At 40.5% G+C, this 9,384-nt stretch overlaps 1 protein-coding gene across 2 annotated transcripts; it reads left to right on the forward strand.

Annotated features, from left to right (window-relative positions):
* The first annotated feature begins 215 nt into the window (after positions 1-215).
* Positions 216-1,875, forward strand: LOC145014782 (REF/SRPP-like protein At3g05500). 2 transcript variants are annotated; one of them, XM_078973223.1, is made up of 3 exons: positions 216-386; positions 926-1,150; positions 1,247-1,875. In XM_078973223.1, the coding sequence occupies exons 1-3, from the start codon at positions 348-350 to the stop codon at positions 1,619-1,621; spliced, it is 639 nt and encodes a 212-aa protein (XP_078829349.1). In that variant the 5' UTR covers positions 216-347; the 3' UTR covers positions 1,622-1,875. The 2 variants fall into 2 exon arrangements, with proteins under 2 accessions (XP_078829349.1, XP_078829350.1); XM_078973224.1 differs by having other exon boundaries at positions 932-1,150; positions 1,247-1,860.
* Positions 1,876-9,384: the final 7,509 nt, after the last annotated feature.

Genomic DNA, 9,384 nt, shown 5'->3' on the forward strand with positions numbered 1-9,384 from the left:
CCTAAGTAAATTGTTTGGAAAGCATTTTAAAAACATTATTTGAAAGGAACTAACGATTCTATTTAAAAAAATATAGGGTTATTTATGTAAACATTGATAAAGTTAAGGGTTCAATTATATGTATCCTTTTGCGTTCAAATTACAGTCAAAGCTTCTCGACCCGAACCTCCTTTCACACGGGTCACATAACCACAGTTTCGTCTATTATTGTGCCTGCCCTTTGCAACCGACTCTGTGTATTGTATAAATATAGATCCATCGATTGATCGATTATCATCCTTCAGAATTAAGCAACAATCAGTTTTCAGTAGACGATTTCATCTCTCTTTGAATCAATCATCTTGATCATGGCCGAAAACGCTGTTCCTGTTACTACTCAACCAGAGGTTCGTCTTTTCTAATTTTTAATTATTTTCTCTCACTGATTTTAGTCTGCATGTTTGATTTGTTGTTTCGATTGATCTGCTGTGTAAGAACGTAGACCATATTAATTGATAATCGTAACCTAGGGCCAAAGCGAAACCGATTCGTTGAAATTTATTATTAATAATGGAAAATTGGGAGAAATTGTTTTGATCGTTTGAAAATCGATAACAAACCTAAATAACGAACACAAGTCCTTGCGAAGATGTGAATCTGCATAAATTTTCTTGATACTAATTGTGCCTAATTTCAACTGTCTGAAACAATCATCTTCTATCTCAAACACATCTTCCTTTCTTCAATTCTAGTAAGATCGATCCTTCAAAAACCAGTAGGATAACGGAATACAATACTTTAATTGCATGCAAGAAAGATAGGTGTTAAAACGATGACATATTCACAAGAAAGACGAAACGATAATCGACTATTACACTGCTAATTTCATATACTGTTCAAATCTACTTATTGATTTGACAATCGTTTCTCGTTTTTGTTGCAAAAGGTACAGATCGAACAAGAGAGGTTGAAATACCTTGAATTTGTTCAAATTGCAGTGTTCCATGCAGTAGTTTATGCATCAAGAGTCTATGGCTACGCTAAAGACAACTCTGGCCCTCTAAAACCTGGTGTGGAAACAATCGAAGGTACCCTCAAGACTGTTGTTGGCCCTGCTTATGTCAAGTTCCATGATGTCCCTGTTGAGGTCCTCAAGTTTGTTGATCGTAAGGTCAGTTTTTCTCCTCTCTCCTCTTTCCCTTCCCCTTTTTTTTTAACTGAAGTATTCTTAAGGTATAAAAGTACATTGCAAATTCTTGCTTTTCAGGTAGATGAGTCGGTGACCATAATCGACAGCCGGGTGCCGCCTTTGTTGAAGGAGGTGAAGACCGCCGGAGTGGTGGAGACGGCCTCAGGGCTAGCGAAAACCGCGTACACGAAGCTGGAGCCGACCGCTAAAGGGCTTTATGTAAAATATGAACCGGTTGCAGAGCAATATGCTGCATCAGCTTGGCACTCTTTGAATCAGCTTCCACTCTTCTTTAAAGTGGCTAATGTGGTTGTACCAAAAGCAGCTTATTATTCTGAAAAGTACAACCAAACTGTGCAGCAAACAGCTGAGAAAGGGTACAAGGTTTCTTCTTATCTTCCATTGGTGCCTACTGAGAGGATTGCTAAGGTGTTTAACTCTACTGCTGCTTGAGTGTGTGGTGGATGTTATGGTGATGTGGTTTGGTTTGATGTTTGAAGTTGGATGATGGATGATGGATGATGGAAATGTTTGCTTTTTTTCTTTTTTTGTGGTGGTGTTTTTACTTGACATTTGTTTTGGATTGATGTAGTCATGAAGAATGGGGATTTGGTTGATGTGTACAGTTTAAGGTTTGGGAGTATGTTGTTTTTGGTTTATGAAGTTTCATCTATATCTTCTTTTGAAAAGAATGTGTTTTTTTGTTAGGTGTCATGATGAGCAACAAATATGCAAGATAATATTGTTTAATGTAAGAGTTGAAAGAAGTGGAATATGTAGTAGGCAGTTAGTCATGTTGGTCTTTAATGGATATGTTGAACTCTCTAATGGAAGAATAAAGTTCTTTGCGATGGGTATGGAATTTAGTTTCATAAATGATTTTCTTTAGAGATGTTTTATTGAAGCCTTGTAAAGTTCTATGTATTGACAAGTTCTATGTATTTAGAGAAAAAAATTGTAGAATTGTATGGAAAGTAGAGGGTTGATTTGACAATCTAGAGTTTAATGTGTTGTGAATGTTATAGCGGGAACCGATTAAAATGATGTTTGAGGCTATGTATCATACTAGCCGATAAAAATGATGTTCGAAAGATATAAAATGACGTTTAGAAAAATATGTTATTTATAATTAATTAGAGGTACATATAGAAAAAATATTTAAAATCTTTTGAAAAACTAGAAAAAATATTTAAAATCTTTTGAAAAACTAGTCTAATAAGTTACTTTTTTTTACCAAATATATATTTTTACAACCAATCGAAATATAAGTTAGTTTATCGGTATTATGAAGCACCAAACACATTTTAGATGTTTCTTTTAAGAGGCATAAGCGTATAACTTCAATGTGAACTTTTTCCCCAAACAAAATTTACATGGCTTGGATTAATTTTTAGTGTGGAAATTAAGCTTCCTATTACCACAATCAAAAACATCACTTGTAACTGTCGTATGACTTTCTCTCAGGTTTTGAAAACACCCATTTCCAAGGTGATTGCTCATCTCGGGTCCGTTGAAGTGTGGGTTACATTGTTGATTTTTCCTAGTTGCACTCTTCAGTTGTTCAGGCCGAAGAATAAGTAAGAAGGTAGGTCTGGGAACAGGAAGTCATTGCAGCATCATAATATCCTAAACGCATTAGCTACTTGGGGTATCGAAGATAGTATAGCCAAGCTTGTACAAAACATGGTTGACAATGCAAGGATGGAGCAACAATGCAAAAAAAGAAGAGTACATTCAGGAGGAAAGAACATTGGGCCACACCAACGACAGGTAATGTCTCTGTAAGGTTGCAGATGGGCATTTCACAGTAGCAGTGAAAGTATTATGTTCCTCGAGGGTTGCTCCATACGGGGATGATACCACGAAGGCATAGGAGGATAAGCGTCCATACAAGCCACCACCATCCATGCCAAGTACTATCTTTTTAGAACCTCCCCTTGTAGTTGATATTGAGAATGTATTTGGGGGCATTAAATCATTCCTGTAAGGAACCTCTTGTGGGAGAGATAGGTTGAGAGCTTAACACATTTTGGATTGTAACACCCGTTTTCCAGGATGATTCGAATTAGGGTTTCAAGGAGTCAAAAATTTTGATTTTGGAAGAAAAGAAGCCTCACGATGTGAGATTGGAGGTTCATGACGTGAGATGGGTTGCATGAAAACTTTTGTTCGGGACTGATCTCACAATGTGAGACAAGGCGCTCACGACATGAGAGCTGATGCAACCCAAGCCCATGATTATTTTAGGGTTTCCTTCGTATTTAAGCATCTCTAAACCCATTTTAGGGTTTCTTATTAGCCCCAAACCCTCTTTCACCTCTAGAAAAACCCTAGTCTTCATTCTTGCTTGATCTTTGGTCATTTTGGAGCTTTTCATGGTTTGGAAGAAGGAGAGAAAAAGAATAAGAAGGTGATATTGAGTTGAGGCTTGATCATCAACATCATCTTACATTATTTCTGGATCATTGTAGGTATCAAAGATTCCTCCTTTTATTGTTCTATAAGGCTAGATCTTGGTTTTTTTTCCCACTTTTCCTCTTGATTGTGCAAGTTTGATGAATGGAAACCATAAAGTTGGCAACTTTATGTGTTATTATGGTCTTAAGAGTAATATGGAGTTCAAATCTAGGGAATGGTTGAGTTTTGGAACCTTGCATGAAAGTTGGATGTCTTTTCTTCAACTATTGACACAAATGAGATCTAGATATGTATTTGACATATATGTCTTAAAAGCATCGACTTTCTAGTTCATTATGGAGTTATAAGACCTTCTGGAAAGTTAGAGCTCAAAACTTAATGGATTAAGGACTTAAAAGTTGGACTTTTGGCTTTAGACTATTCTCACGACATGCGACATGGAGGTCTCACGATGTGAGGGTTGAATGACCTCGTTTCTTGTTAGCTTATTAGAGCTCACGACGTAGGAGGAGGCTCTCAAGACGTGAGGTATGCAGTAACGTCCTGTTCTAGAAGTATTCGTTCGAGGATTTCAGAAACCAAAGTTGGGGGCATTTTGGTCATTTTTGGGATAAGAGTTTATTTGAGATGGTTGTGGGGCTGACATATGCTGCTAGAAATGTAGGGCTTCTCACCAACTTTCCGTGGATATAATGTTCGTCGGGAACGGATCTAGATTGAAGGAGTTGTAACACTTTAAGATAGTGACATAATGGCCCTTATGGAGAAAAGTTTGCATGGAAGGCCATGCATGCATGTTTGGAACACGCATGGGTACGCCCAACGTAAGCTGGGTTACGCTCAGCGTAATGGGGCAACTTGGTCGCGGATGATCAAGGCGTACGCCCAGCGTACGCTAAAAGTTATGAAACCCTAATTTTGGATTGAGCACTATATAAAGGACATAATGGTTTTAACCTTAGCCCTCATATGAGCCTCCCCAAGCTCAGAAGAAACCCTAGAAAGTTCCTACCCTCTTTTGGTGAGATCTTGACCTTAAAAAACCCTTTTTGGGTGGTTAGAGCTTAGAAGAGAAAAGAAGAAGGTTGGAAAGGAGGAATCTTGGAAGCTAGAGCTTGTAGATCTGGGATAAGTGCCTCATTTCGGACCTCTTTAAGGTATAAAGGTTTGAGCTTGATGATTAATCTCTTAGATCTCCTTTAGTTCAAGTTTATGGACTTTTTGGTTCCAAGATTGGGTATTTGAGACTTATGCACATTTCTAAGACCAGGGTTGCCTCCCTTAGAGTCCTATGAGTCCCAGAAGAAGTAAAGTTCCAAGCTTTATGGTCCTATTAAGTCCATGCATGAGATCTAGTCCCCTATATGGAAGTAGAAGAGTGTTTGGGTTGGGTTGGGCCATATAAACTCACCAAGTCAGTGACTTTATGGGTTAATACATGGAATAAGGCTTGGATATGAGTTTGTAGCTTCTAAATCGAGGTATTAAGCAATTATTGGAAAGTTGGCTTAATGGGGTTGTACGTTGCGCGTACAAGGAGGTACGTACGACGTACAAGCCATCAGCCAGTACACTTAGCGTACCTAGAAGTACGCCCCGTGTAACACCCATTTATTTATTAGTTAAATGAATAAAATAATGAACGAATAGAAGCCCTAAAATAAATAATTATATATATATATATATATATATATATATATATATATATATATATCAAAGGTTGGTCTCAAAGAGCTAATTGTTACAATTTTAGAAGTCAGAGGATAAAAGTGTGAGTTTCGGACTCAGTTTATAATTATTTATAAAGTCAGGGGCTCCGTGGTAATTATTTGGATTTAATTTAAAATAAAATGAGGTGGAAGGGCTGAAGTGGGAAAGATTGCATGGGGAAGGACTAAATGTGTTAAGTAAGCATAAGTTGAAAGGAACACAGGACTTAAACTTGTCATTCCCTTCCCTCCCGTTTTCCTCTAAACACGCCTAACCCTAATGCTTCACTAGCCGCCACCATGGAAACCTTCCAGCTGCCATCGATCTCCTTGCCGGCGAAGCCAAGGGGGTTGCGAGCTCGAGCCGACCACCACAGCTCTGTTGCCGGTGACACTATGAACGACCAAAAGGACTATCAAGATTGAAGTTGGAGTTGTGAACGACGAAGAGAAGGTTTCGAGCAATCATAATCCCCTGGTAAGATCAGCCTCATCTTGTATATTCGTTTCCCTCGAGTTGTTTGATGTCATACGCGCCACCGCTGCCACCATGCCGCGCCACCGCCACTCCCATGTTCGTGTTCCTCATGCGTTCGAGTGTGCTGCTACTTCAAGTCTGAGTAGTGTGTGTTATTTCATGGGTATGTAGTCGAGTGTTCATGTAGTTGTTGTACTGTAAGGATTATTTGAGGGATCTTAGTCGGAAAACCCACTGCCACCACCTCAAGGTGGTGGCTGCCGCCGTTTCTGCCACCATCGGCCACCATAGGGTGGCTATTTGTGTGTGTGTGTGTGTGTTTATTCTGTTTTGTGTGTTTATTTCTTGGGTTGTAATTGTAATTTGGAAAAGAAATAATAAATGAAATTGGAAACCACCACCTTAGGGTGGTGATTGCCGCCTCCTGCCGCCACCGGCCGCCGTGTTGGGTGGCTGTGTGCTTGTCTTGTGAGTTGACTCGGTTGGGGATGCTTGAAACCCTAATGGGCCTTGTTAGCCTAATGGGCGCAAATGAAGCCAAATGGGTTTAGTGAAAACCCTAATGAGTCTAATGGACTCAAATTGACCCAATAAAACCCTAATGGGCTTAATGACATTCTAGTGGGTTTGATAGGCCCAATAAAGCCCTAAATAACCTAAAAGTTCAATAAATCAGTAAATGGGCTAGTATACGGGCTGGAAACCCTAATTAGGGTTTTCAATAAAACCCTAGTTTGGGGAATTAGTCGGGACACACGGGAATTACTTAATAACTTGAAATATTAAATAATTAACACTGGCAAGATTAAGCTAAGCAATATTGGACTTAATGGATTAAGTCCTTAGAGGAATAATTCCTTAATGGGTTAAGTAGGAAACTTAAACCCAATCATCATTTTATGTGAAATCCTAATTTTACTTGGGCTTTGTGTTGGGCTTTTCCTTTGGGATTTGGTAATTGGATTATTAATGGGCCATCCAAGAATAATCATATGGACTAGAATATGTTGATGGGCTTAAGGTAAGGCCCATATGAGGGTGTGGGCCCAATTTGGAATATTGGGCCATAGACGGGCCATAGTTTGGGCCTTGATGATTATATGATGTTGGGCCTTAGAACAAGACCATGTAAAGGCTTAGGCCCAATTTGGAAAATTAGGCCATATGTTGGGCTTTGATTCCCAGTTGACTTTGGGCCTATGGATTGGGCCTTGGGCTTATATAAGCCAAGCTTAGGGGGTAATGTAGTAATTATCCAAAGTAGGTACTTATGGTTATGTAGTGGAGCCCAATTATTAATTGGGTATTGTTTGATGTTGACAGTTTGGGAATCTGTCATCCAGCAGTTGGGGTTGAGTCTGCAGGATTTCAGCAGTGTGGGATTGAGTCTGCGGGACTTTAGCAGTGCCAGGTGAGTCTTCTCACCATACCCATGGGTCTACGGCACCAAGGTCGGCCCATTATGTGCTTATTATATATGTGTAATTACTTTGTGTCTTGATATGTATTGTGATTGTATGTTTTGCATGAAGACCTCGGGGGGAGCCCGTGGCCTTGGGTGTAAGACCATGTGGGGTAGCCCATGGCAGTCCAAGTAAAGACCATGTGGGGTAGCCCATGGCCTTAGGTGTAAGACCATGTGGGGTAGCCCATGGCAGTCCAAGTAAAGACCAAGTGAGGTAGCCCATGGCATTGGATGTAAGACCATGTGGGGTAGCCCATGGCCTTGGGTGTAAGACCATGTGGGGTAGCCCATGGCAGTCCAAGTAAAGACCAAGTGAGGTAGCCCATGGCATTGGATGTAAGACCATGTGGGGTAGCCCATGGCAGTCCTAGGTGAAGACCATGTGGGGTAGCCCATGACATTCTTACAGGTTTTTGTATGCATGAATTATATGTTATATGTAGCTTTTATAGCTAGCAGGATATGTGATACGAGTAGCTTTTATAGCTAACATGATACGTGATATGTGGATTGTATGTATGGTATGCTTTGAGAAACTCACTAAGCTTTGTGCTTATAGGTTTTGTTTATGGTTTCAGGTACTTCATTTTCAAAGGAAAGGAGCCGGCTCGATCGCAGCGCATCACACTATGCTTTCCGCACCTGAGATCTTTGGGATTAAACTCTGATATTATTTTATGATGATATGCTTGATTATTCACACTGGTTTGACATGAGATATTATTATGCCTATTTTATTATACTGTTGGTTTTGTAGTAACTTAATTAAAACGAAAATTTTGGCCTGTATTTTTGGGATGTTACACCCCACGTACGATTGTCAGATTTAGGCCTTGAGCTTTTAGGCCTCGATGTGGGTTGTGTTTTGGACTATAGGTCTTTGGGCCTTCGTGGGCCATCAGGAGTCAGTGTTTATGGTCCAAGTATATGTATTGGGCTTAAGGTAAGTCCTAATAATGGGATTGGGCCCAATGTAGCAAATTGGGCTATTTATTGGTCAATAGTGGGCTTGGGAAGCCTACTTAATGTTGGACCTTTTTATAGTATGTTTTGGGCCCTAGTTGTGGACTATTATGGGGTAGGGGGTAAAATGGTCATTTTACCCTGAGATTGATTATGATATTGGTCTAAGTGATATTGCGGTCTTGATAGCTCGGGGAGCCAAGGAAGCAGCAATCGGGGAAATTTCCAATCAGCAACCAGGGGGGGTCAGCAAAGTTCAGCAGTGTAGGTGAGTTTTCCCTTTGTGTGAATGGGTCTACGGCCATAATGCCATCCCATGTTGTTATGAATAGGAAGACCCGGGTGTTAGCCCTAGGCACTGTTTGCTAGTACGATATTTAGGACCAAGATCCGATGTCGGGCGGGTGCCCTAGGAATGATTTGCACGATAATTTATACTTGTTATATGTGTGATACATGTATGTGCCTGGTAGGGAGGTGAGTGTGGGCGAGGTCTGGTATCTCACCAATTGCAGAGTGTGGACGGTGTTCCACATCTCATTAGCAGCAGAGCAGGGGCGAGGCCCAAGGTAGGAAGGGAGTGAGTGTGGGATGGGACCGTATCCTACTATCAGTAGGAGTGTGGATGGGGTTCCATGACTCATTAGTAACAGGACAAGGGCGGGTCCCAAGATAGGCGAGGCCTTAGAACAGGAATCCAATAGTATATGTCCAGTTTGTGTGTTATGATATCATTGTATGTTAGCATATGTTAGCGGGCGGGGCCCAGAGACAGGCGGGGCCTAAGAGAAACAGATCTGTACACCGAGCGGGGCTCGAAGCCAAGTGGGGGCTGTTGTAGCGGGCAAGGCCCAGTATTTGCAGTATGCAGTATGTGTATGGTATGTGGTAGGTTGGGGAACTCAATAAGCTTCGTGCTTACAGTTTTTAGTTTTGGTTTCAAGTACTTCCGGTAGTGGAGGGAAGAGCTCGGGGTGATCGCATGGCACACACCATTGTTTAGTCAGCCTGGGATGTTTTACTCTGACAATGAAAATATGTTTGGAAATTAGTACTTTGAATTATATTATGATTTATGATATGGTTATATGAATATGTTTTCAGTAAATGTTTAAAGAAAAATTTTAGTTCTGATTTTTGGGTCGTTACAAGTTGATATCAGAGCCTTGGTTTGAGGGATTCG

The sequence above is a fragment of the Lactuca saligna genome, chromosome 9 (genome assembly GCF_052625555.1).
Source record: "Lactuca saligna cultivar CGN05327 chromosome 9, ASM5262555v1, whole genome shotgun sequence".
Classification (NCBI taxonomy): Eukaryota; Viridiplantae; Streptophyta; class Magnoliopsida; order Asterales; family Asteraceae; genus Lactuca; species Lactuca saligna.

Bases quoted from the DNA above. Each gene is read 5' to 3' on its own strand.
- LOC145014782 (XM_078973223.1), top strand. From the start codon at position 348: ATGGCCGAAAACGCTGTTCCTGTTACTACTCAACCAGAG. The intron at 387-925 runs GTTCGTCTTTTC...TTGTTGCAAAAG, and splicing joins CTGTTACTACTCAACCAGAG to GTACAGATCGAACAAGAGAG. The intron at 1,151-1,246 runs GTCAGTTTTTCT...CTTGCTTTTCAG, and splicing joins TCAAGTTTGTTGATCGTAAG to GTAGATGAGTCGGTGACCAT.